A 27,644-nucleotide genomic window follows, 5' to 3' on the forward strand; every position below is an offset into this window, starting at 1 on the left:
CTCTCACACTCTGTCAGGGTCTTCCTAGCATGTCGGGAGATACTTCGCCGGAATTGTAAATAGTTGGCAGAGGTTGGGGGTGGGGAGAGGGAGATAAAGGAGATGAAAAGAAGCAGGAAGACGGAGAGACAATCAGCGGCCCACAGCGGGCCAGCCTGTCCCCAGACGCTGCCCCCGGCTGGCTCCATGGGTGGCCGCCTGTCCCTACCCGCATGATCTCTCGTGCAGGAAGGAAACCCAGGGCGTGGTTCTGGAAAGGCCACCGCCAGGGCCACTTCCCGAGCACTTGAGAGGCTGCGTCAGCTCTCCCAGCAACGGACGCTTCCTCCTTCCTTCAGCAGGTCTTTGTTGAGTGGCTCCCACGAGCTGGGCTGGGTGGAGGCGGAGAGGTCTAGGGCAGACAGGTCACATCTTGAGGTTTCCACCCCCAGAGGGCTCTCAGCCTTGAGTGTAATTGTGGGGCCAGCCATGGCCCCACAAGTGCCGGACTGGGAGGAGATGAACGCCACAGAAAGACGCCCTAACTGACGGGTGTGTGCGGGGACCTCTACACTGCTCCCTGGGCCGAGAGGACAGGCGGCCCCTCTCCCAGCCGGGGGCTTGGAGGAGAGGAGGCGGCTGTGATTGTCCTCCTGGGCGCACGCACATCAGCACGCAGGCACAGTCAGACACACCATTTCCCGCTTGGGTTAAGGACTTGCGTTTACACCCGTCCGCCTTTAGGGCTCTGGCCTGCACTTGGAAGAGAACACATGTCTACCTCATTCCGGGTTCTTGACATCTAAACGTTGCAAGCCAGGTTGGCCCTCCCGCCCTTTTCAGAACCTTCTGAGAGGCCTTACGCAGGAATGTCATTGTTCTAAATTACTATTGTCTTGAAGCAACGACTGGCCCAGATGTTGTTCTGGGGGCAGCAAGGTGTGGCCAAGAACCCCGAAGCAGCGATCGAGTGGTACGCCAAGGGTGCCCTGGAGACCGAGGACCCCGCCCTGATATACGACTACGCCATTGTGCTGTTCAAGGTAAGGGCCACTCACTCCGTGCCGGAGTCGCCAATTCCTACCGGGCTTCCCGAGCACTTTCCCAGGAGCGTGCTGTCAAACAGGGAGCCTGGGCCCGAAGAAACTCGGGGTCCGGTCTGTCACTCTCCTTGGAAAGGCAGAGGCAGAGGCAGAGTCCCCTGGTCTCGTTTTTAATCATTAGTCCTATGTTTGGCGCCTGGATTCTCTTTGCTTTTGCAAGAGCTATGGCATTCGGGAGGAGAAGCCCATATTTTATGGGTTGGTACGTGGCCACCAGCCCCCACAGGTGCTGCAATTGTGCCACCAGGCAGTGTGGCCATTAAATTACAACCTACGGTGTGTGTTTGGGCTGGGTCCCAACAGTCCTGTTGATCAAACGAAAGATCTTGGTTTTAAGCCAGCAGGAGAACAGGGGGACAGGTAGCAAGAGCATGAGCCCAGGACACAGGACAGAGTTCAGGTCCCTATTCTGTCGTGCCCTTGGAGTTCTCTCACCTCGTGGGACAGTGGTGATGGCCGCACAGTAAATGAAATACCATAGTGAATGGGCTTCGAGAACTATAAAGCATGCTGTGCCTTGTACAAAATACTAATAGTTCCCAGTGATGGAGTGTTTATTACCTGATTTACATGTATGAACGCATTTAATCCTCACAGTAACCTTGCGAGGTAGGCACTGTGGTGTGTTGTTATTGCTGTTTATGTATACAGTGACGGGGGCACCAAAAGTTTTTGTAACTCGCCCAAGGTCGCACAACTGGTACATTTAAAACCTGGGACAGAAATCCAGGCAATCTGGCTTCAGAATCTGTGCTCTTCACTCCCAAACAGAGATATCAATTCACCAATCTGGAAAAAGTAAAGAGCGGTTGGCTCCGGTAAGGAAACCTTTGGACCCTCTCTGTGCCCATGCCCAGAGGAAGCAGCTGCCCTGGTTAGCAAGTGTCTTCCAGCAAAGGCAAGGAGCCACAGGGCCAGGCCCGTCTCCAGAACCACAGCTGTGGCCACTCACTGATTAACAGCCGTGACTTTTGCTACGTTTCTAACCTTCCAAAACCTTAAAACCAATTGGTTATTATGGTTTCCAAATTTATAGCCTGGACTTTCTCTTTCCAGTGGTCAGATCAACATAGAAATAGTTTGACTCTTAGCCATATGCCAATGGCATTCATGTATTTGTTCAATAAATACCCATTCAGGGCTGACAGAATGCCAGACCCTGTGCTAGACAGAGGGACATATGGACACATGCTCCACGGTCCTGACCTCAGGGGGCTCATACACTGAGAGGGAAGACGGGGCAGGGACCGGCACAGAGGAGAGACACCTGTCCACCGGAGTTAGGCCTGTCCCCTTTCCAACGGGCCTGACTCAGACACGACTTCTGCTCACCAGGAACTCGCCGTCAAGAGGGAGAAGCACATAAAGAAAGTACCCTGCAGGTGACATAATGTGACCTCAGGGTCTGAGTTCCCAAACCTGGACACTTTTATGATCTACCCGCATTTTTTTTTCTGTATTTTTCTGAAGCTGGAAACGGGGAGAGACAGTCAGACAGACTCCCGCATGCGCCCGACCGGGATCCACCCGGCACGCCCACCAGGGGGCGATGCTCTGCCCCTCCGGGGCGTCGCTTTGCCGCAACCAGAGCCACTCCAGCACCTGGGGCCATCCTTGCTCCAATGGAGCCTCGGCTGCAGGAGGGGAAGAGAGAGACAGAGAGGAAGGGGGGGGGGGGGTGGAGAAGCAAATGGGCGCTTCTCCTATGTGCCCTGGCCGGGAATCGAACCCTGGTCTTCCGCACGCCAGGCCGACGCTCTACCGCTGAGCCAACCGGCCAGGGCTCTACCCGCATTTTAACTAAGTTATTCCCAAGTGGGAGGAGGGAAGACCTTTGTCAGCCTTTAAAGGAAGATTTTTTCACCTCTGGCTGGAAGGTCTCTGTAATTGTATATTCCACGTGAAAGAGCCCTGGCAGAAAACGGGCTTTCCAAATGTGACGAACAGCAATGTGCCCTTGGCTTATTGTACTGTGTGGGCGTTGGGCTTATTATATTCAACAGTGGTGCCCGGCAGTGGCTGTGGACTGTCCAAGACTATCAGGTTCATCCTATTTTGCATCCACATGAGGATGGAGCTTTGACTTTCACTGCATGACTGTCTTCAATAAATTCATGCCAGAAATATTGAGCACTTCCTGTGTGCCCAGGACTTTACATTTCTTTCACTTAATTTCCGACGCTACTCAGATTTGAATACAGTATGTGGTGTTTGTGTGCGATATTATCCCACTTCAACTTCCCAACTTCGATAACGGATATCCTGGACAATCCCTTACTTAGAAATCTGAGGATCTGAGTTCTAGTTGTAGATATCACTCCATGAGGTTTTGGATAAGCCAGCGACCTCTCTGAGAGCCCCAGTATTATTTCTTCAAAATAAAGAAGTTGGAAAAGGTCGACTTTGGGCTCAACACTCTGGGATGCTAGTGCTTTCCCAGAGGTCAGAAAGGTTGTCCGCTGACAACTCCCGTTATTCCAGGTAGCCTCACGTCCTCTCCTCTCTCCTCTCCCCTCTCCCTCCTTAATTAAATGAAGTAATGGTGCACTTCTGAAAAATATTTTCATCTCCCACTTTTCTTCAGCTCATCGGTTTTATTAAGTAGGTAAGTTAAAGTCTAATAGCAACTCAGTGCGTGTGATTTAACTTTAGCTGGATTCACAAGTTTATTTTTGGTCCTGAAGAATACAGAGACAAAGTTGTTCCGCATGTTTGCTGTATCCTGCAAGGAGGGGCTGGATCGTGCCACTTTCTCAGCATAGAACTGAAATGGGCAGGGGAAGTACACAGTAGGGGCTCAAAGCTTGGGCTCGGGCTGGAGCCTGCCAGCCAGGGCTCAGATCCTTCCTCTGCTTCTCACTGTGTGACTCTGGGCAACTTTCTCAGATGGGAATGATAACAGACTTCAGCGGGGTTGTTGTGAGGATTAAATATGACAGGACAGTGCTTGACCCACGTTAATTAACACAAGAATGTTTATTAGTGCTGTGTTATTGACTGTAGAGCTAAATATCTAATTAGACTTAAAAGCTGGATTCATGGTAAAGCCTGCTCACCGTATATTACATGGGACCCCCCGTCCACCACTGTGTCTGAGACCAGGACTCCGTGGGGTGTGTGGGCTGTGTGTGTGTCCATTACAGACTCTGAGTGGGTTTGGGGGAAGCATCGGTTTTCAGCTGACTCCCCTTGCCGGCCGTCCTCATTGTCAGACCCCTGTCAGGAGAGACCTAAGGGACCCCTCCCTCCCACCCCATTCTCAGACCCACCAGCTCCCCACATGGTCCTGCAGGCATCTCAGCATGATCCCACAGAAGTCCTGTCTTGTAACAAGAGCCCCCAAGCCTTTCCTCTGTGATGCTCAGAACACCTCTGCTGGAAAAACATTTTTTCTGGAGGAACCTTGTCCATTTTTGTCAACATCTGACACAGCGGATTCCAAGGGGTCCTCACTCCTTCAGAGATGGTTCTCAAGCTAGTTTTGAAGCCACAACATTCCACCCCGGGGACTTTGGTGAGGACCCAGGGAGGTTGCAGGCGACAGCCTAATAACTCTTGGCTGTCGGACACAGATAAAGTGCTTTATCTGGCTGCAAATTAGATAATCCCCAAAGAAACACATCCAGGATGACCAAACTCGTTTAACCTTATTCACGGCTTCTCCCAATAGGAGTCACTCCGTGATAAATGGGGACTTCGGTATGGATGCTAAATTCAGAGGCTGAGGGTTGTTGCCTCTACTCACAGATATGAGCAAGATGATGATGATGATGATGATAACAATCGTGTAACAGCACTGCTTATAGACATCTTTAAGCTTAGATTTATAATTAAGAAGGCTTGGGTTTTATTTTGAAGTATTTTATATGGAACACAGATCTACCCGTGTGATTATTTCTGAGTGCACGCTGGGTTTATTTTCTTCATAATCATTGCTGTTTATCACTGTTTAGGGTCAAGGAGTAAAAAAGAACAGACGGCTTGCCTTGGAGCTGATGAAGAAGGCAGCTTCCAAGGTAACACTTCTGCATATTGTCAGAGGAAAACATTGGCGTCAGAGGAAAACATTGGCACCACACACACCTAACTGGAGAGACTAAATGGCTAGCGGCTCCCTCCCAAGCCCCAAGGTGGAAACGGAGGAGGGAGGGAGGGGTCTCCAGCATCGCCACATCAGTCATTTCTGAGCTGCACACACGCAGAAACCTGCTACAATGGGGAAAGCGGAATTCTAAAGCTGAATTCACCTTCAGTCAATAGAATTCAGGCCAATTTGGTTGGAAGGCTTAAATTATAATCAGGGCTGCCCTGAGAGCAAGCAGCGGGAGCTCCTTGAAAGTGAATGGATATAAATGCCATTGAATTAGGAAAATCAAAAGCCTAATTTCTTTGATGGTTAACCCTGTCGGGTCCAAAAAGCCCATGTGCTTCTCTGCACTTGAACAATAGGGCTGTTTATCAAGGTTAGTGCTGGGTTTAGGAATTATTTTTGCTTTTGTCACTGTTTTACTCTTCAATGTTGTCATCAAGACTGCTAGTTTCAATATAGCATTACAGAATGGAGGTTATAATGTCACTTGAGAGGGGACCCACACACACATTGCATACATATACCCCCATGTGCAAACACATGCCCCATGCATACACACTGACGCATGCACACCTAAGTGTATGCATACAGATTTGCAAATATATAGATTTGTAAAAGCCATTGTAATGTAGCAGCCTTATGTAAAGCCAGTAGTCCCGGCCACCGGCCACCGTCACAGCCGCCAAGCAAATGCATGTTCTCATTAGATTTGGAGAGATGGTAGAGAAACAGCGGAGCTAAGAAATGATGGGTCAGCCTTTTATTCTAGCTCGCAACCAGTGGGCGAGTAAATACACACAGCAGGAAAGCACTTTCCTTTCCATTCAGGGCTCCCAAAGCCACTGACTTTCTCCCGGTTTTCCTAGAATCAACGGCCCCACTAGCTCAGTCCCCTCTGGTTCCCATCTCCTTCTCTCTGTACAAACTGGCTTCTCCTTCAGCACCCCGCCATCTTGGCTGTCTGCCTCTGCAACAATGTCGCCTCTGCAAAAAAAAAAAGGCCTCCTAGCTCCTCCTTCTTTTAAAACTTTTCAGGGTGACAATCCCTCCTCCAGCAAACATTAGCATAAGCAAGCCCCTTCCCAAGCAGGAAAGTAACCAGCCGCCCCACATAGGCAGCAGCCATCTTTAACAATAAAAGTGAGCAAAACCAAATAACACAAATTTTACAAACTTATTTATCCAACACCTTACTAGACCCTTTTATCGCCCTTCTGGCTCTTGAATGTTTCTCCACCCCCAGGGCTGCTCCTGTTTTCTCTATCACAGAGAGACTCCTCAAGTAACCAGACTGGTCTTCCTCAATTCTCTTTTTTTAGGAAGCACAGAGTATCTCTTTTTCTGGACTAGAAGTGGGAGCATGGAGTGAGAGAGCCAGAGGCTTTCCTCCACTTATGTGGTGCCCAGAGGGCATATGACCCAGGAGAAGGGAACCCACTGACGTGCACACCAGCTCCTGAGCCCAGCACAAATGACAGGCAGACACAGAAAAGCAGCTGAATGCTGATCAGGGAAGGCACTGGTTTCAGAGCACCCTAAATTGGGGCTGTGGTGGGGGTTTGCTGGCAGGTGTGAAATTTGCATCTCTTTAGCCATTCTGGTGGTGAATTGGTATCTAATGTGCTTTATTTTGCATGTATTTTTAGCAGGGCTTAGATGAATATTGGGGGAAATGCAATTTTATGGCCTGGAGTAGTCACATTCTTAAAAGTGTCAGGGGACTCTCCATTCCCTGGGCAGGGGGTTATTAAGCCCCTGCTCTTTGGCCCTGTGTAAAGGTTGCACACAGCTGGGTTTTTGGAATTAGCCAGCATTCACTTACTTGGAAGCAGATCTGTTGACCAAGCCATAAATGTCTAGATGGAGATATTTGGAATACAGACAAAGGTTCCTCCCTTTAGGGAGCTTCGGTTTGAATGGGCTTTGTTAGTGTCTCTCTCCTAGTCTTCCTGGCACCGGATTCCAACATCAAGACTAGGAGATGTAGCCTTTAGGAGCTATGAAGACTGGACAGGCTGCAGGCTGGGATCTTGGCATCTGTTGTTAAGGGACACCCGGTCTTCACCTGTGGAAAGGGAGGTGAAAGAGATTTGGGCCCTCACTTCACAACACTCTGGCAGATGCGAGGGCACTATTGGCCCTCGCACCCCTTCCCCCTGCTTGTCCATGGTCTTGGGGGTCTGGCAGGAAGGGAGGAATGAGAGCACTGTGCCCAGTTTTCATACGCGCCCCTGCAGGGCACCAGAGCCTCCCACAGCAGGCTGGGCCACCTGGGGGAAGCAGGGGAGGCTGCCCAAGAGCATGAATCAGCAAGGACTAGGAGGCTTGGTGTGTCCTCCTCCAGGGGCTGACGTAAACCAGCTCTTCCCCAGTTCAGACACAGTTCCTGTGTCTCTTCTCCCCCACCGGCCCCTTCTACCTCAGCCCCGACCTGGGACAGCAAGCAGCCACAGAGCACCTGTGCTTCGCAAGGAGGATGTGGCAGCTGCTTCCTTCAGAGGGTTTGCTGGTGTTCAGGACGGAGTCATCAACAGGTGGCAGATAGGTCACTTAGAGACCGTCCCCACCAGGGCAGGTGTCGGGCCACCTGTGGCAGCCGAGCGCTCACAGATGTCAAGGGCACCGTTGATACGACAGGACAGTAAGAGGCTCTTTGTAGACAAGGGCGTTGTTTCCGAGCCCAGAGGAGCGGAATGATGGTTCGGGGCCAGCATCACTGAGCTGGAAGGAGGAATCCCAACAGCAGCTGGGTGAAACCCCCCAGGGAAGACCCCAAGGAGGGCTCTTGTGTGCCTCCTTTTTTTCTTGTCATCTGCCCTCCCCCCAAAAATAGGCAGGACAGGTCTTGCTCAGACTCATGCAGAATGCTTTCATAACAATTGACTATTTCTTTTTATTTTTTTAACAGGAGAGAGACAGGAAAGGCAGACAGGAAGGGAGAGAGATGAGAGGCATCAACTCATTGTTGCAGCACCTTAGTTGTTAATTGATTGCTTTCTCATATGTGCCTTGATTGGGGTGGGGGGGGGGTATAGCCAAGCCAATGACCCCTTGGTCAAGCCATTCATTGTGCTGAAGCCAGTGACCTTGGGCTTCAAGCTGGTGACCATGGGGGTCTTGTCTATGACCCCAAGCTCAATCTAGTGACCTTGCACTCAAGCCAACGACCTCAGGGTTTTGAATCCGGGTCCTTAGCATTCCAGGCTGATACTCTATCCACTGTGCCACTGCCTGGTCAGGCACATTTAATTCTTTTTAGGTTTCTTTTTTTTTTTTTTTTTTTAACAAAGCCATCTTCTTTTTGTTGTTCTAAAATCCAGGGATTGCATCAGGCAGTCAATGGTCTGGGATGGTATTACCACAAATTCAAGAAAAATTATTCCAAAGCGGCCAAGTATTGGTTAAAAGCAGAAGAAATGGGGAACCCAGATGCGTCGTACAATCTTGGAGTCCTGTATTTGGATGGCATTTTCCCAGGAGTTCCTGGAAGAAATCAAGTGAGTAAGACTCGAGACAAACAGGGCAGCTGGTCCTTCACTTATTCAAGAAGCCTTTGTGAAGGTGCCCTGTGTACCCAGCCCGGAGTGGGCCCGGCGGGCGGTACAGACACCACCCAAGACACAGAGCATGTTCTTGAGAAACTCAAGAGTTTAGTGAGGAGAATAAGATGGTGAAGAGCAAAGGTTGGCATTTAGCCATGTGCCAAGTGTACTTATCTGACCTGAACAGTTCTGGAAAGAGGAAACGTTGAAGGTCAAAGCAGTCAGGAAGGCTTCCTGTAGGAAGGAGACTTCCTGTCCTGAGGGACAGGGAGATGATACCAGGTGAGAATGAGCAAGAAACCAAGAGACAGTGCAAAGATTGATCTTTCTGGAAGAGAGCTGGGTTCGGATAAGGTGGCCTGATATTAAAACAGATTCAAAAATAATGAAAGTAACAGTGATAATCTCTGGTGTTTGCTGAGCACTTCCTCTGTGCCAGACACTCACAGAGGGTTTACATGCTCAGTCCCAGGTCGTCCTAACTACCTCTGGAGTTTACTGTTATTAAACCCATTTTACAGAATAAACAACCAAGGCTCTGAAAGGTGTGTGACTTAGCATCACATACTTATTGAAGTTAGGACCTGGACCCCTGTGTAACATGGAAGCTCCCTGTTAATAATAATATTGATGATGACAAAAATAACCTGTGCACCACTACATTGAGCGGAATTCATTGAGCACCCACTCAAGGCCAGGCACGCCCCCAGGCACTGAGGGTACAGCAGCAGGCAAAAACCAGCCTCTACTCTTAGGAAGCTTACATTCCAATGGGGAAGAAAGACAATCAGTTACTAAGTATAAAACCTGAGGATGTTATGGGGAGAAATAGAGCAGGAAATGGAGGACAAGGAGGGTAGAGATCGGGGATTCCTGTTTTATAAGGGAGATTGGGGAAGGTCTCTCTAATAATGTGACATTGTACAGCTCCTAAAGGGATCTGGTGGATCTCAAAGAGAACATTCCAGAAAGAGGGAACAGCCAGGGTGAAAGCTCTGGGAGGAAGCTCAAGGAAGAGCAGAAAGCAGAGGAGATGGGGAGGTGGAAGGTAAGGTCAGGGAGGCTGGTGCCAGATCAGTGATGACGCAGCCGCTCTGAGTAAGATAGGAGAGCACTGGGCAGCTTTGAATGGGGCGGGGTGCGCTGTGTTCTAAAAGGCTCCCGGATGTGAGCAGAGGTTAGCCTACAGGAGACAAGAGAAGGAACGGGGTTAGGGCACTACTTCACGTGAGAGGGGGTGGGCAGTTTCACCGGAGGGGCTGCGAGGTGACTAGAGTCTGGATATATTTTGAAGGTCAGGGTGACGGGATTTGCTGATGACTGATTATGAGGTGTGAAGGGGGAGGAGTCAGGATAACTGGGGCATACGGCATTTATTGGGATGGAAAGAAATGGGGCGTTTACGGGATGGGCAGCAGCGGATCTGGGGATGGGGAGTCAGATTGTTTTCCAGTGAAGCACAATGAAAAGCCTAGAGAATTTGTTTTCTTTTTTAAAATTGTATTTATTGATTGATGTTAGAGAGAATAAAGGGGAGAGGGAGAAAATAAACACATTGATTTGTTGTTCCACTTATTTATATATACATTCATTGGTTAAGGTTTTTAAATATAAATAGCACGTTTTTATTTTATTAGTACTATGATTATTTTTGCTGCCTAATATTATTTACTTAATTATATAGGCGTCAGGTGCACAATTGTACAACACATCTTCTGTGCAATGTATTATGTGTTCACCCCCCCCCACACACACACACACACACTAGTTGATTCTTATATAAGCCCTGACTGGGGATCGAACTCACAACCTTGGCATATGGGGAGGACACTCTAATCAACTGAGCTATCCAGCTGCAGCCGAGAATTTGTTTTCTCCTCTTTAACTTTGCAGCAATCTTTCATGCTAGATACTATCAGACTCCACATTTTTCAGCTGAAAAAATTGAATTAATTTCTCAAGTGGAAAGATTAACTAACATGCCCACAACCACACAGCTAGTATGGAGCAGAGCTGAGATTTGAACCCACGCCTATGACTCCAAAGCCCATGCTTAAAAACATCAGTTAACTGCCTCGGAAAAATAATAGGAATCAACGGAACATATACCTGTCTAAGTGTTATTTTTTCCCCTCTACCTCTCTCTGACTACCTGTGAGGCTGTATATTTTTATGCATTGCAAGAATCCTCCCACATATCTGGGAGCATGGATTTTTTTACTGTCGTTTTCTAATTCTCACCTTCCTACTGGAAATGCAGTTTTGTGCGTGAGTTTGAAGAAAGGTCTTAAGCAAGGTTAGGAAAGCAAATGCCTGAATTTTCACCTGGTGTGCCTTCTGATACAGTCTTTGCTGTCAGGGGTTATGTGAGTATCAAATGAGATGACAGTGATAATTTGTAGTTAGTTACACGCTGTCTTACTTATTGGGCAAGCCTATTCAACAGTGTATCTGCGGTTGAGGTTATCACATCCAGAGGATGTCTTCCATGGTTGGCTATCTTCCTTGAACTTGACTTTCTTAAAGCTATCAGACTTGGTTTTCCTAAAGCTATCAGAAGTAATAAGCCTGAGAAAATACTCTGGCTCTGGTGAAACCGGCCCAGCCAGGAGGACCCCTCACTAAGGCGAGTGACCTTTCGTTCATCTCTCTTTGCAGACTTTAGCTGGTGAATATTTCCATAAGGCTGCGCAAGGCGGACACATCGAAGGAACCCTGTGGTGTTCTCTCTACTACATAACAGGCAACCTGGAGACGTTCCCTAGAGACCCCGAGAAGGCTGTCGTGTAAGAATCTATCAGATGTTGTGTATGGCGGGAAAGCCACCTACAATACCGTAGTCCCCCCTTCTCCTTGGGGGATATATCCCAAGACCCCCAGTGGATGCCTGAAACCACAGAAAGTACCAAACCCTACAGATCCTGTGTTTGAGTTTTTTTCCTAAAAGTACAGAACTTTGCACTTAAAGGAAGCACTTTATGGCTTCTCTTTGGGCACATCTGAATAGCCAGCATCACGACTCTTCCATTTCGGGGCCATTAGTAAGTAAAATAAGGGTGACTTGGCCTGACCAGGCGGTGGCACAGTGGATAGAGCATCGGACTGGGATGCAGAAGACCCAGGTTCGAGACCCCAAGATTGCCAGCTTGAGCGTGGGCTCATCTGGTTTGAGCAAAACTCACCAGCTTGGACCCAAGGTCGCTGGCTCAAGCAAGGGGTTACTTGGTCTGCTGTAGCCCCACGGTCAAGGCACATATGAGAAGCAATCAATGAACAACTAAGGTGTTGCCACGAAAAACTGATGATTGATGCTGCTCATCTCTCTCCATACCTGTCTGTCTGTCCCTATCTATCCCTCTCTCTGACTCTCTCTCTGTCTCTGTATAAAAAAAAAAAAAGAAAAAGAAAAAAAGGGTGACTTGGACACAAGCACTACGATGATGCGATAGTCAGTCTGATAGCCGAGACAGCTTCCACGTGACCACAGCATGATGGGGCGTGTCCACAGCCTGGAGATGCAGGACAAGGAGACAAGTCACGTCCCAGCCAGGACAGAGTGGGATGGCTCACGATTCCGTCACACTACTAATAATGGCACACACTAAAACTTATGAGTTGTCATTTCTGGAACTTTTTATTTAATATTTTTGGACCACAATTGACTGGGAATAACTGAAACCTCAGAAAGCGAAACTGTGATTAAGGGGACTATGTGCCTTCAAAAGAGAGTTCCTCACTTCTTTTTAATTTTTAAAATATTATTTTTATATTGGGCTCCATTCAAGGTTGTAGAGTAGAAGAAAATAAATAAAATTTCTTAATAAAGAAAGGAAAAAGTTTTTCATTTTTATTTTTATCTATTTAAAAACTGATATAGTGCACCTGGTTTAAAGATCCAAATAATCTGACGAGACAAAAGTTAAAAGACTTTAATTAAAAATATAAAAAAATAGTCTGACCAGGCAGTGGCACAGTGAATGGAGCATCGGCCTGGGATGCTGCAGACCCAGGTTCGAAACTCCAAGGTCGCCGGCTTGAGCGCAGGATCATAGACATGACCCCATGGTCGCTGGCTTGAGCCCAAAGGTTGCTGGCTGGAAGCCCAAGGTCACTGGCTTGAGCAAGGGGTCACTGGCTTGGCTGGAGCCCCCTGGTCAAGGCACATATGAGAAAGCAATCAATGAACAACTAAGGAGCCGCAATGAAGAATTGATGCTTCTCATCTCTCTCCCTTCCTGTCTGTCCCTATCTGTTTCTCTCTCTGTCTCTCTCTCTCTGTCCCTGTCAAAAAAAAAAAAAAATCACTTTCCATTTTAAACTTAGTTTTTTATTTGCCTCTACCGCTAAATAACACGCTTGTCCCACTATTGGTCATCACCTTTGCTATAGGCACTGTGTAATGGTGCCCCGCACTGAAAGATAAAGTATGTCCTCTCACTGTGCCACCTGCTGCCGCACATTCCACACTTTTGTTCTCTCCCATCTTCCCCATGAATATGCCATTATTTTGGATCGATTAGTATTGGGGTGTACATGATTTTGACTACATTCATGCTATTCACAGCTGAGCTATGTGGTGTTCTATGACTATCTTTATTTTTTTCTTGCACAACTTTGTGTTTTCTATAGAGTAGTAATTGCATTTTATTGGTCTTTAGTTGCTTGGCTTTTTATGTACTTATTTTCTATGTACTCGATCTTCAAATTCTTCTACAGTTGTCTCAACTTCTTCTCAGTTGGTCCAGACGTACCAGGGATTCTGTCCATCGTCTTGGGGACGTCTCTTCTGGAGTCTGTTCAGGACAGAGCTGCCCTCCTGAAATTAACTTTGTCGTCATTGTGGGGACTCCTTTTCCCTTCATCTCTTTTTTGGTCCTCTTCGTTGGGCCCTATTTCTTCCTTTCTTGGTTTACTCCTGTGTTTTGTTAGCACATATCCTGTAGTAGCTTCCTGGACAACAGTGAACAGGAGGCACCTTTTGATGTCATACATATCTGATGTTTTACAGGGGTTGGCAAACTTGGCCCACACATGACCTATGGCCCACCAAAGAGCTGAGAATGCTTTCTACATTTTGAAAGGGTTGTAAAGCAGACAAAGAAAACTATGCAACTGAGCTCATATGTGGCTCACAAAGCTTAAAATATTTATTGTCTTACCATTTATAGGAAAAACGTTTGCAGACCTCTGCATTAGATTACTCTCGCACCTAGAGTCTGGCTCTCCAAAAGGTTGTTGTTTTTATTTGGTTTTTTTTGTTGATGTTTTTTTTTTTTTGTCAGAGAGAGGGATAAACAGGGACAGACAGACAGAAACGGAGAGAGATGAGAAGCATCAATCATCAGTTTTTCATTGTAGCACCTTAGTTGTTCATTGATTGCTTTCTCATATGTGCCTTGACCGTGGGGCTACAGCAGACCGAGTAACCCTTTGCTCAAGCCAGCAACCTTGGGTCCAAGCTGGTGAGCTTTGCGCAAACCAGATGAGCCCGTGCTCAAGCTGGCGACCTCGGGGTCTCGAACTTAGGTCCTGCACATCCTAGTCCGACGCTCTATCCACTGCGCCACCACCTGGTCAGGTCAAAAGGTTGTTTTAAGACATTTGAGGGCAAAACTATCTGATCTAAAACTTGCCTGAGACAGACTTGAGTCTTTTAGTTAGGATATTTAGTGTGAACATTCATATATTTCATAGATTTCTGTTACCCTTTTGTTATTGATTTCTAGCTTAATTACATTGTGATCAGAGAATATAGTCTGAATGAATCCAGTCCTTTGAAGTGCATTGAGGCTTTGCTTTATAACCAACATATGGTCAGTTTTGATACAGGCTGTATGATCTCTTAAAAAGAGCATATTTTCTGAACTTGTAGAGCACCATGTTCTACATATTTAATTATCAATTATGTCAAGTTGGTTAATTGTGTTGGCTAGATCTTCCATACGCTTCCTGATTTTTTTTTCTACTTGTTACATCAGTTATTGAAAGAAGTGTGTTAAAATATTCCTCTTTGAGTGTATACTTGTCTTTCTCTCCTTTCAGTTTTGTCAGTTTTGCACTAGATATTGTGAACACTATTATGGGGTCACCCAGATTGAGAATTTTTTTCTTACTTGTTGATCCCTTTATCACTTTAGTGTCCTCTTGATCTCTGCTGATGGTCTTGGCCCTTCAAGTCTACATTTATTTATTTGTTTGTTTGTCTGTTTATTTATTTATTTATTTTTGTATTTTTCTGAAGTTAGAAGCAGGGTGGCAGACTCCCGCATGCGCCCAACTGGGATCCACCCAGCATGGCCACCAGGGGGCAATGCTGTGCCAATCTGGGGCATTGCTTCTTGCTACTGGAGCCATTCTAGCACCTGAGGCAGAGGCCATGGAGCCATCCTCAGCACCCAGGCCAACTGCTCCAATGGAGCGTTGGCTGCGGGAGGGAAAGAGAGAAATAGAGAGGGACGAGAGGGGGAAGGGTGGAGAAGCAGATGGGTGCTTCTCCTGTGTGCCCTCACCGGGAATCAAACCCGGGACTTCCACATGCTGGACTGATATTCTACCACTGAGTCAACTGGCCAGGGCCCAAGTCTATATTTTTTTGATGTTGGTATAGTTATACTGGCTTTTTTTAGTTAAAATTGCATGTTCTATTTTTTTTTATTACCTTTTTACTTTCAATCTTTCTCCTTATTTTATGTGTCTCTTAATAAGCAGCAGCTATTTGGGTTTTTGTGTATTTTTTATTCAGTATGACAATTTTAGTATTTTATTGGTGTATTTAGACCACAAACGTTTAATTATGGATATATTTGGCTTTAAATCTATCATTTTACTATTTATTCCTTCCTGTTTCATCTGTGTTTGTGCCTTTTCCCCTTCTTTTCTTGCTCTTCCTTTACATTAATCAAATCTTTTTAAAAAAATATTCTATATTCCCATTTCATTAGCTTGTTAGTTATGTATTATTATAATAGTCTTTTAGTAGTTGTAAATCTAAAGATTACAATAGACTATTTCATTATTAAATCTCCTCATAAATTAGGGAGCAGAAACAAAATAAGGAACCTTATAGTAAATCAGTAAAAATATTTTAATAAAGTATTAGAACTCTCGGTAAAGATTATCTTTTCCAAGTTTAGAGGAATTAAGAAGTACAGATTGATAGTTACAAAATAGCAACAGGGATGTAAAGTACAGCATAGGGAATGGAGTCAGTAATATTGGATCAACTATATACGGTGCCAGGTGGGTATGGAAAATATCGGGGCACCGCTTTGCAAAGTATGTGATTAACCACTATGCTGTACCCCTGAAACTAGTATAAAATAATATTGAATGTAAACTGTAATTAAAAAATAAAATAATCCAAATCAAAAAATAAAATTTAAAATATACCCAAATTCGCCTGACCTGTGGTGGCACAGTGGATAAAGTGTTGACCTGGAACGCTGAGGTTGCTGGTTCCAAACCCTGGGCTTGCCCAGTCAAAGCTCATATAAGCAAGAAGCAACTATGAGTTGATGCTTTCCGCTTCTCTCCCCACCTTTCTCTCTCTCCTCTCTCTAAAATCAATCAATAAAATCTTAAAAAGCAAATCCAAGCCGTGTTATAAATCCCCATTCTGAAATAAATAAAAGGTAGAACAAGAAAATTAATATCAACTAATTACCATACAGATGTCAAAAGAAAGATGATCTTTTCCTGTATTTGGTGCCTATTATTCCTTGGGAACCTCCCATGTCTTTGTTTCCATACATAACAACTCAGCACTGCTTAGAAAGGCACTGAATGCAAAGCTCTCAAAATGCATCTCTCTTTACCTTCTTAACATTCAGTTCCGGTTTGTTGCTCTACAAAAAGTCTAACATGCAAAATATTCCCCAAGTGGGATTTATTGAGATCATATGCAGAAAAAAAGCAATTATTTAGTTTGCCACAGTTTGGATAATTTTTTTCTCTCTCCTTTTCAGGTGGGCAAAGCACATAGCTGAGAAGAACGGCTACTTGGGCCACGTCATTCGTAAAGGCCTCAACGCCTACCTGGAGGGCTCGTGGTAAGCTCGGGACCCGTGTGAGTGTGAACTTTGTCAGCCCTTACCTTTCAATCTGTCACCGTCGTCTCGTGAGATGGAGCTTAAAATGCAACCAGAAAAGCAATTTGCAGGGAAATCACGGCCTCTCGGCGGCAATACTATTCGTAGTATCGCAGATTGATTGGCTGTTGATTGGAAAACATAGCATTTCCATGTTTAATTATACACAAAAATTAGTTCTCGAAGGGGAGCATTCACATTCATCAAGTTGAGAGACACATGCCTATGTTGACTTCTCTTCCTTTCACGCTTCTTTCTCCTGGTTTTAGAGTCTAAGCACAGCACAGGGGATCTTAGCTGACCCTCTGCCACTGGGCGGGCAGGTCACAGGAGGTCCAGGATTTCTGCCCTGTTTGTAGGAAGAAGAGAACGGCCTCAAGCTACCTCCTTCCGTAGATAATTTGACTGCATCTTCTGTGGCCGGGAACCTGGGCTTGCAAGAAATCACTCACCAGGCCTCTGAGATCACAGCCAAACCACCTGCCTTCCTGACCTTCTTCTGATAGAGTTAGCAGATCTCAGCCAGCGCTCGATGGGATGAAGAGCGCCCCAGGACTCTGCACATGAGGACGTCAGGTCCCCCCACGCAGTTTGCTGTCACCTGACTTAACGAATAAGGGCACAGCACTCCAAACTTTCCCTGACTTCATCTGTTACACTTCTTCTGTTGGCTCCAGCACTCCCTCTTACTTTTCCCTCGGGCTACCTTTTCTAGGCTGCTTTATTGCCTAAATGGTCTGGGTATTTCAGTAATAACTAAAAAGGCTATGCAAATCTGCGTGTATCCCTTTGGAACACTGCCTCAAAGACATTAGACCAGACATGTCATCAATCATACTCTGATCTGAACCTTAATTAACAATTTAAATAGAAGTCCACAAGAAGGCTGTTTCCTCCCTTGGTCCGTAGGTGCCCATGTAATCAACAGATCGCATGTGAGCAATGGAGAAGCTTAAATTAGACAATGCAGGGGAAACGAGCCCAGTGAGGAAAGCACCAAACAAAAATGTTTATTACTAACAGCCTGCGCTCTGTGGCCTCGCGCTGCTCAATAGGAAAGAAACTTCTAATGAAATTAGTATTTTCTGATTGACACATCTTACAATTTTTGTGCTGTTTTATCTTGCAAAACTCCCAAATTTGACTTTATTCTCTAGTCTCGCCTTCCACACTTCCCATCCTGTGCTCCTCACAAGCGTCTTAGAGGGGACTAAGTATTTGGAGATCAAAGTGTTTATATATGGGGCTTTCCCAAAGGGAGACCACATCTGTGAACAGCCTACACACACACACACACACCCCAAAGTGTTTATATATGGGGCTTTCCCAAAGGGAGACCACATCTGTGAACTACCTACACACATACACACACACACACACACACCCCAAAGTGTTTATATATGGGGCTTTCCCAAAGGGAGACCACATCTGTGAACAGCCTTCACACACACACACACACACACACCATAATGTCTGACAGATTTTCCCGTAAAGAGAGGATCTGTCAATAGTTTATCGTTTTTGTCTACTTTTGAATTTAACATCATTTTAACATTCAAGAATTTGCTGTGAAAGCCAAGATGAATTAGAATATTCAGCTAAAGGAGACTGTTTTTGGGGGCAGTGGGGGAGAAGATGGGCGAATTAAGTGTGTTCTACACTGTCTGTGAGTTTGGACTCTGTTCAGCAGATCTTTCTGAGCCCACTCCCATGCAGGGCGCCTTGCCGTAAGCTGCAGGGATATCAGCAAGTTGGGCTCGGGTTGTTGGCTGCCTCAGCTCTTCTTCATGCTGAGCTACCTACAGTTTCTCACATGGCCTATGTTCTGCCTGACCTCTGGGCCTTTGCACTTGCCCAGAAGTCTTGCTTAACTTCCTAATCCCTTTGCTTCTTCCAGGGATCATGATTGCTTTTTACTTGTTGATTGCCCTGTGACTTGTATCCCAGGGCCCACCCCCTAGTGGCACCTGGGAGGTGCTGAAAAACTTCCTGAGTGCATGAACTGAGGCAAATAGAACAAACATAACTTAAGTACTACATGAAGAACATTGGGGATTCTGAGGAGGAGAAGATGCTATCTGGCCCTGGCCAGTTGGCTCAGCGGTAGAGTGATGGCCCAGTGTGTGGATGTCCTGGGTTCGATTCCTAGTCAGGGCACACAGGAGAAGCAACCATCTACTTTCCACCCCTGCCCTTCTCCCTTCTCTGTCTTTGTATCTCTCTCTTCCCCTCCTGCAGCCATGGCTCGGTTAGAGCAAGTTGGTTCCAGGCACTGAGGATGGCTCCATGGTCTCACCTCAGGCACTAAAATAGCTTGGTTGCCAAGCAACAGAGCAACGGCCTCAGATTGGCAGAGCATTGCCCCATAAAAGGCTTGCCAGGTGAATCCCAATTAGGGTACATGTGGGAATCTGTCTTTCTGCCACCTCACTTTTCACTTAAGAAAAATTAAAATGAATGGTTTCGGGGGACTTAAGCCAGCCTCTACCATGGAGGCCTTGAGGGGTGGGTAGAATGTCCAGTTAGCCATTTCTTGGGAAGAGACTCACAGGAACAAAGGCAAAGAGATAAGAAAATTCTGGGAGTGTCCAGAAAATGTTAAGCCACCTAATTTGCCTTGAGGGAGTGATATATAACAAGACCAAAGAGGTGCTATTTTATGGAATTTTGAATGGAAGGTTATATACTCTTTACTTAATTTGTTTACCAGCAGGAAGCCATTGATGGTCTTGAGAGAGGGTGGGGACACGACAGCTGGGTTCTGCGATGCTTAACCAAACAACTGACTCAAATAACCCAGGTAAAAGGTGCTGAGCATTTGGGCTGGAGAAGAGGCATGAGCCATTTGAGTTCTTTTTCTCTTCTTTCATCCTATCATAGTTGATAACACACAAAATAATATGTGATATATGTGTAAGTCCAAAGCATAACAAAAAAACGAACACCTGTAAATCTACCACCCCACTTAAGAGAAGGAACTGTGGAAGCCCCTCTATTACATGTCCCTCCCAGATTAAACCCACCCCCATCCCAGGACCCAGAAATAACCAGCACCCTAAATTTTGCTCCTAATAGTTTTTGCTATACATGGTTGTATTCCTAAGCAATAGATTTATTTAGTTTGGCTTGTTTCTGAGCTTTCTATTATTAGAATATTATACGTGAATCTTCAACTGCTGCATGACACTTGGCATTATGTTTCTGAGATTCGTATATTTTGATGCATGTTTCTGTAGATCATTCGTTTTTGTTGCTATCATACACCACAATGTACTTACCCATGCATATCTTAACACATATTTATTTAGGTTGGTTCCTTTTTTTTTTTTTTTTTTTTTGAGAACAATGTGGCCATGAACTTTTTTTATTATTATTTATTTTAATTTATTGTGTTTACACAGATTCAAGTGTCCCGCTGAATACATCCCCCCACCATGTTCTCCTCAACATCTCCCCTGCCCCCCTCCCCTCAACGCCTTCCCTCTTCCCTCCAGGATTTACTGTCCTGCTCTCTATAACACTGTGTTATGTATAGATAATTTCACTAATCTCTTTCCCTTCTCTGATCCCATCCTCTCATCCCCTTTCCCTCTGGTCCCTTTGATCCCGCCTCTGTCTCTATTCCGTTCCTCAGTTCACATTGTTCATTGGATTCCTCAAATGAGTGAGGTCATATGATATTTTCCTTTCTCTGCCTGGCTTATTTCACTTAACATAATAGATTACAGGTCCATCCATGTTGTCGCAAAAGATAAGATTTCCTTCCATGAACATTTTTTATGGATATTCTGACCCATTTAGAAAGTGTTTCTAAAATATAAACTTAGGAGTAGAGTCACATATTGGCCTTTACAAGATAATGCCAATTGTTTTCCGAAATGATTTATTATCCTGCAAATCATCTATGCATTGTTTCTCTAATCTTTGCCAGTCTTGATTCTGGTGCTAAAATATTGTTAAAGGTAAGACTCAACATGAATGTGAGGCCTTTTCATGCAAACAGGAGAAACATCTAGTCCCCATTACAAGGGGAAATTTTTTTTGGTCAAAATATATTTGAGACACTGCTTTCATCTTTCTGAGCTCCCAAGCCTGCCCCCAGGGGTTAAGTAGCAAATATAGGAGCATGGCCTCCCCACAACATGGCTTTTTTGGGGGCGCCATCTATTTTGCCAGAACAGAACTAAATCATCCATCAATGTCCCAAGTCCACCCCCCTTTTACACTCTCTGTGAGTGAATTTATTCTGGACGTTATTTTCAAATTACACGTGTCAGTTTGATGAGCCTGTGCTTTTCTGTGTTGCTCCAAGATTTATATGGGATGGTTTGAAAGAGGAGCATGTTTGAGGAAAGGGCTTTTAGCTGGATAGGCATAATATGGATGATAGCATTGTCGTGCCTGAGGCTGTCCTCGGACACCCGGAGAAACCAGCTGAGGAAAAGCCAGCTGTCATCTTTCATTTCCCTCCACCTTCCCCCAGTGTGTGTTTTATCATGAGCAATGTATTTTATTGTCCTATGTCTTAAATACACCCCAAACACTTAACCCAGGAGGTTTGCCCACTTATGGTGGGCTTGAAGCAAGACAGGCAGGCATGTCCCTTGGCCCGGAAGCTCAGCTGGTGAGAGTGTTGTCCCCATATGACAAGGTTCCAGGCTCCATCCCCAGTCAGGGCACATATAAGAATCAACCAATGAATGCATAAATAAAGGGAACAACAAGTCAATGTGTCTCCATTTCTCCTCCTCCTTCCTCTCTCTCTCTTTAAAAACAAAAAAAAAATCAATGAATTAAAAAGAAAAAAGAGAGAGAAGTAAGCATGCTAAGTTCCCATCAAAAGAGATTCACCTTTTGGCAAAAGAACAGGGGTCCTGAATTCCACTGAGACCCCAGGATTCTTCTTCATCCTTCCCGTTGGAGCGGCTTCAGGCATCGTGAGAAAGGGGCACAGAGAAAATAAAACAGTTGTTTGAGAACCTGCTCAGAGATAGTCAAATTCTCAGTTCACAGCCCAGCAAGCCAAGGATCGGCTACAAAGCGTCATTAGGAAAAGTTCTACAAGTATATATGCCGACTTTGCAGTGGGAGGTTAGTTAATGTGTCCCTAACCTCATTCTTTACTCTAAATTGCCTCCTTGCCGCGTCCACCCCACCTCCCCATCGGAATGGCCGTCTGGGGGGCTGTTTCGCTTGAGTGCATTGGAAATAAAACTTGAAGCTCTGGTTGGCTTCCTAAACCACGAGGGAATTTCTGGAAGGACAGTACAGTTTTGTGGCTTGTTTTTTTTGGGCTTCCAGCACACAGCAAATGCTGAGGAAATGACTGTTCCATGCGTGTGCATATAGAAATCCCTGTAATTCATAACTTCTAGGCAGTTTCTGCTGAAGCGTAAGTTAAGAGCCAAACGCAGGGAGGGAGACTAACTGTGTGGAGAGGGTTTCTGCAGAGGTGGTATGTCTCAGAAGTCTTAATCAGCTGAGCAAGTCTGGGCTCCGGTGTCGTAACCCTCGCTCGCAGTTCGCTCTTCGATACATGAAAATGGATGGCGGGGGGGTCAGAGTGCACCGGCCAGCGCTGATTGCTTCTGCAAGATGGAGGACAGAGGTGGATTTCTGTTCAGCTCTTCTATTTTCATCGACGTTTTTAGACATCCCTTTTTGATGGATTACAGTGCTTCTGCAAAGGAAATGCATGAGGATTCTATGCAATTTCCTCCCGGCTCATACAGGAATTGGACAGTGAAAGTCTTTCTGTAAAACTTGTTTTTTCCCGTCCCTCTACCACCAGCAAAGTAACTTCAGAGACGAGATGCTGTCTTTGTAAAGGGCACAACAGTGACTCTGTTTTACCGGCGTGTCAACCTCATGCCCTGCCCCCCACTGCAAATTCTAATAGTCTACCTGACTGCTGTCTGAGAAGAACTCATTTTGTTATGTTTTAACAAGATGAGTCACATTGCATGCAGCCACAGTAGCAGTGGGAGCCAGCCTGATATTTGACCCTTGGGGGGCAAGTGTACATCATCTTGTTCACTCGTCCGTCCCTAAGGGAAACTGAGGCACTGGTGCAAACATGAGTGTCTCAGTAGACACTTGAGATTCTAAGACCTTTGGAATGGGACCTTGTGCCCATTGAGGGGGTGTCCTGCTGGGCCTCTCACACGCCCTCAGTGTGATCTGAGGATTCTTGTCACCAGACACGACTTTTGCAGTCCTTGTAAAAAAAAAAATGCCTGTGTGTCTTTCTGTGGTGGCATTTCCACTACAGTTACGGGTTTGTGAGCTGACTTGCCTATGCAGGGGACACCGCTGAGCAGGCCTTGTGTCTCTTTAGAATGAGTCATGGCCAGTTGGTCGGCTGCCTTGGGTGTCAGCAGCCACGTGGCCCGTGACCTGCAGGGTGTCTGACTGAAGTTCTGCTGTTCCAATGGGACTCCCCAGTCTCCTCTCTGCGTCCCCAGGGTGGTCGCAGACGCTGCCTCAGCAGTGTAGGGAAGGTGACTGTGGAGTCTGCCTCCCTTGTCCCCTAACCCAGCGCCCTCCACCCTTCCTTAAATCCCGTCCCAGGTGGGGTGAAAATTAAGGGAGAGTTCTTAATGTCTGCTACTTAAAGTGAAAAAGCAGCTTTCCAAACAACTTTTTATGGTTAAAATCAACTCTTACTCATAAGCTGGACGACACAGAGAAAATAGAGGAAATCAGATGAGTCAAAAGGGGAAAAGAAAAATTACTTACATTCTCACCACCTGGAGATAAGTACCGTTAGCATTCTGGCCGATCATTTTTATGTTTTATTTTTTCTCTGTATATATCTGTGTGTGTGTGTGTGTGTGTACATGTGTGTATTTGGTTTTTTCTTTTATGCAAAAGTGGAATTGCACTATTTTCTACCCTGCCTATTTTTTCACTGAATAGATGATTTTGCATAGACATCTTTTTTAACCTTATCAAATACTCTTTGATTTTTTTCATTACCTCGTCTGAAAGTGGCCGCACCGTAGCTTAATTTAAATAGTCACCGATTCTCATATACTTAAGTTCTTACCAGATTTTTCTTTATTTTTTATTCATATATAACAAAAAACAACAACAAACACCCCTACCATAAACTCCGTTGCCACAAGAGTCTTTGCCCGTGTCGGAGTGTTCCTTTAGAATAAACCCTCTCAGGGAGATCTGTTGGGCAAGCAGTGTGAGTGTTCCTAAGAATTCCCAACCTGAACCATTGCATGAATCGGCCCTCTCACCAGCGGCGGTCACAGATATCTCCATCTCCCCGACCCCTTGCTGGAGCTGGTATTGTGATTCGTGTGGCAACCTTTCCACCAGGAGAAATGGTCTCGTTGTTTTGCGATGATTCAGGTAGTTGGGATGTTGAGCTTTTATTTATTCATTCGTGCGTGTTTCTGGCCATTGCGATCAAACCCCTTGTAAACTGCCCCTCCTTTGCCAAACTTCTAATGCGCCACAAAAGCTCAGCTTTAATTAAGCCTGTTCGGAATGCTAAGCCCCATAAAGCCCTTCACCAAAACCTATCAAAAGCACAGGAGTTTGTGGGGTTTTTTTTAACACCGCCGTCTATTCTAAGCGAGATGGAAGGATTTGACAGCCCAGCTGACATACCATTCAGCCAGTAGAGGTAGCTGTTGTATTAACTAGCTCCCAACCTTATCTGTCAGTTCAGCCTCTCAGAGAGAAAATAAATCAGCCCTTGCAGTATTTTTAACAATAGTATTTATTTTTAAAAACATATACACACATACAACAAACTCATGGTTTTGTGGTTTTAAAAAAGCTGCTTATTTTGTGCCCTCAGGTTTGACTACCAAGCTCTCCGAATATTAGTAATAGCCACTATATTGAAATTTATTATTAATTGTCTATTTTTAGGCACGAAGCTTTGCTGTATTATATTTTAGCAGCAGAAACTGGAATCGAAGTGTCACAGACAAATTTAGCACACATCTGCGAGGAGAGGCCGGTAAGTAAATGTATTCTTCTCGGAATAGCAGCTCTAAGGTTAAGAATGACGAATGGGGGTTTCAGGGAGGCGAAATTAGTCACTCGGCCGAAATATTCATGAATTAACTTTTTCTCCCCCTTCGCCCCCTTAGGACCTGGCCAAGAGATACTTGGGTGTTAATTGTGTTTGGAGATACTATAATTTCTCTGTTTTTCAAATCGATGCTCCTTCATTTGGTATGTATAGGAAAACGGGGTACTAAATGGAAGCCCTGGAGGCTTTTAATCTTCAGTAACAGGAAGCATCTAACAGCTTGCTGTGCAGCGTGATATTTCCAAACAATTAGGGAAAGTGTGAAAAGTCTCTGCTGTTAAGATCAGGACGGCAGGCTGTTCTCTGCCTCGTGCAGTGAATGTCTCCTCACCCATTGTCCCCTGTAGGCTTGGACCCACCATTTCTCCGGTCAGTGCAAGTCCAAGGGAGAGAGCTCTTATGGAGAGATTCTCTGAGTCAGTGGTTTGCTTTTTTGCCCTCAGAGGGGTCCCCTGTCTTCCTCTGCTCTGCTCTGTGTGGTAGGGGGCTACCCACAGGAACTATGGTTCCCAGACTCTGGCTCTGGGCTTCGGATTAGTCTCAGCCAGTGGGAGGCTCAGATTGCAGGACGGGAGGAGTGGAGGAGCCCGAGTATTTCTCCCCTTCTCTCTCTGCATTGGGCTGTGTCCCTGGCAGTGGCTGCATTTCCACGGTCCTAGCTCCTGCTTGACAGTTGACACTCTATGGTCCCAACTGACCCTTAGCCCGGGGATGGCCATAACTTCTTGCACTGCTGATGTTGGGGTTGCCATTGGCCTTTCCAGCTTTTCCAGCACCCCGGTGACCCCTGCACAGGGTTGACACCCCTCTTTTTTGAACTACTTGTCATGGATTCTATTTTTCTGAATGGACACTAAGTGATGTATACATTAAACAAAACTAGTTCCTCAGAGGAAAAGTAAAATATGTGGCTTACGTAGAGAAATGCCCTGTAGTCATCAAACCCAGGCAGCAAAATGTAAGACATGAAATCAAGTGTCCCCCCGATCCTTGGCTGGCTGGGCTGCAAGTCTTGAGATAGATCTGTTTGGGGGCGCCACCAAGCAAAGCAAGAAACTGCCTGGAATGTGGGTGCTTAGCAGAAAAGCTTTTTTTTTTTTTTTAATTTTTCTAACACACGTTAAAAAAGAAAAAACCCCTAAAGATGCTCTATATTAAGATTCTGGTAGGAGAAACTCTCAGTCGCGGGAATGGGCCAATCATTTAAAATGTCAGACTGAAATAAAACCACTTGACAAATGGATGCATCTGTGCTTTTCGCCTTGCAGCGTATTTGAAAATGGGAGACCTTTACTACTACGGCCACCAAAACCAGTCCCAAGACCTTGACTTGTCCGTGCAGATGTACGCCCAGGCAGCGCTGGACGGAGACTCCCAGGTAAACAGCAGCAACTGATAGGCTTCCCAGGTTCCAACGTCATTTCTCACCCACTTCCTCAGGTCCCTCGCGAAGACCCTGCGAGGACACTAACCCTGATGGCAGAGGAACCTTTACTGAGTACCGGCTATATTTCCCACACCATTCTCACAGCCATCTGCGGGGTGGGGGTCATTACACCCATCTGATAGTAGAGGGTGCTGAGACTCGGACAAGGTGATACCGAGCTCAAGGCCAAACAATCAGGTAACAGGCGAAGCAGTCAGAACTAAACCCAGGTCTTTCGGCTCCAATACCCGGGAGTCTTTCTACCAGATTCCATCTCGAACCCAACCAGGTAAAAACTCAAGAGAGTGGAAGTGTGCTCAAAATGAGAAGTTTGCTTGTGTAGTTGGGCCGATACTTTAGCAATAGAACTTGACTCTCTGACTTTTTTTGGAATATTTTTAGATATATAGAAAAATAACAGCAAGAGAACAAGGGATTGCTGTGTTCCCTCCATCCAGCTTCCCCAAATGTGAATATCTTGCGTAACCACAATACTGTTGTCAAACTAAGAAGTCCATGTTGATTCGGTCCCATAAAGTACACTTCCGACTTTATTTGGATTTCACTTGTTTTTCCACTAATGTCCTTTTTCCGTGCCAGCACGCCACGTGGCATTTAGTTGCCGTATTTCTTTAGTCTTCTTCAATCTGTAACAGTTCCTCAGTCTTTCCTTGTTTTTCATGACCTCTTTAAGAATATCACTAGTCAAGTATTTTGTAGAATGTCCCTCGATTTGGGTCTGGCTTCCGTTCTCTCATGAAGAAATTGAGATTACGCATTTGGGACAAGAAGTAATGTGTCCTTCTCATTGTAGCCTATGAGGCATACATGGTATCTTACTGCCGGTCAGGTTAACCTCAATCACTCGGGTAAGGGGGCTTCTCCTGGGTTTCTCCCCTGGAAAGCTAACATTTTTCTAATTTATACATTTCTTAGAGAGAGAGAGTTTACAACTATATAAATAACCTTATTCTCAAATTGCTGCCTATTAATTTTGGTATCTTTTGATCTTGCAACAGTTATTACTGTGGCATGCTAATGATGAGTCTCTTTCTCTCATTCCTTCTACATTTGCTAATCAGGTTTCTCTTGTGAGGATCTCACGGTCATTTTTACAACAGAAGCTATAATAGTGGTTATCCTCTTCGGCAACAGGCTTCTGGTGTTGTGCTTTGGGATTTGATCACAGAGCAAATGTTGGAAACTCATCCCTATCTTAGTCTTTTACCTTTTTAAGGCGGACCTTCCTCAGGGTGGTTCTTTACCCGGGTGCAAGTCCTTCATCTCTATCACTTCATAGCAATTTGGACATGGCAGGTCCCTAAATCACCAAGTCTTCGTTTTCTCCTTTGTGAATT

General features: G+C 45.6%; 1 protein-coding gene across 1 annotated transcript in view; it reads left to right on the forward strand.

Moving 5' to 3' along the window:
• SEL1L3 (SEL1L family member 3) overlaps positions 1-27,644 on the forward strand; it is a 111,869-nt gene that overhangs the window by 67,367 nt on the left and 16,858 nt on the right. The window contains exons 13-20 of the mRNA XM_066279793.1: positions 882-1,022; positions 5,036-5,098; positions 8,493-8,669; positions 11,373-11,500; positions 16,679-16,762; positions 24,695-24,785; positions 24,919-25,003; positions 26,129-26,238. Coding sequence (XP_066135890.1) covers positions 882-1,022; positions 5,036-5,098; positions 8,493-8,669; positions 11,373-11,500; positions 16,679-16,762; positions 24,695-24,785; positions 24,919-25,003; positions 26,129-26,238 — 879 coding nt within the window. The remainder of the gene's footprint in view (positions 1-881; positions 1,023-5,035; positions 5,099-8,492; positions 8,670-11,372; positions 11,501-16,678; positions 16,763-24,694; positions 24,786-24,918; positions 25,004-26,128; positions 26,239-27,644) is intronic.

Source organism: Saccopteryx bilineata, chromosome 5 (genome assembly GCF_036850765.1).
Source record: "Saccopteryx bilineata isolate mSacBil1 chromosome 5, mSacBil1_pri_phased_curated, whole genome shotgun sequence".
NCBI lineage: Eukaryota > Metazoa > Chordata > Mammalia > Chiroptera > Emballonuridae > Saccopteryx > Saccopteryx bilineata.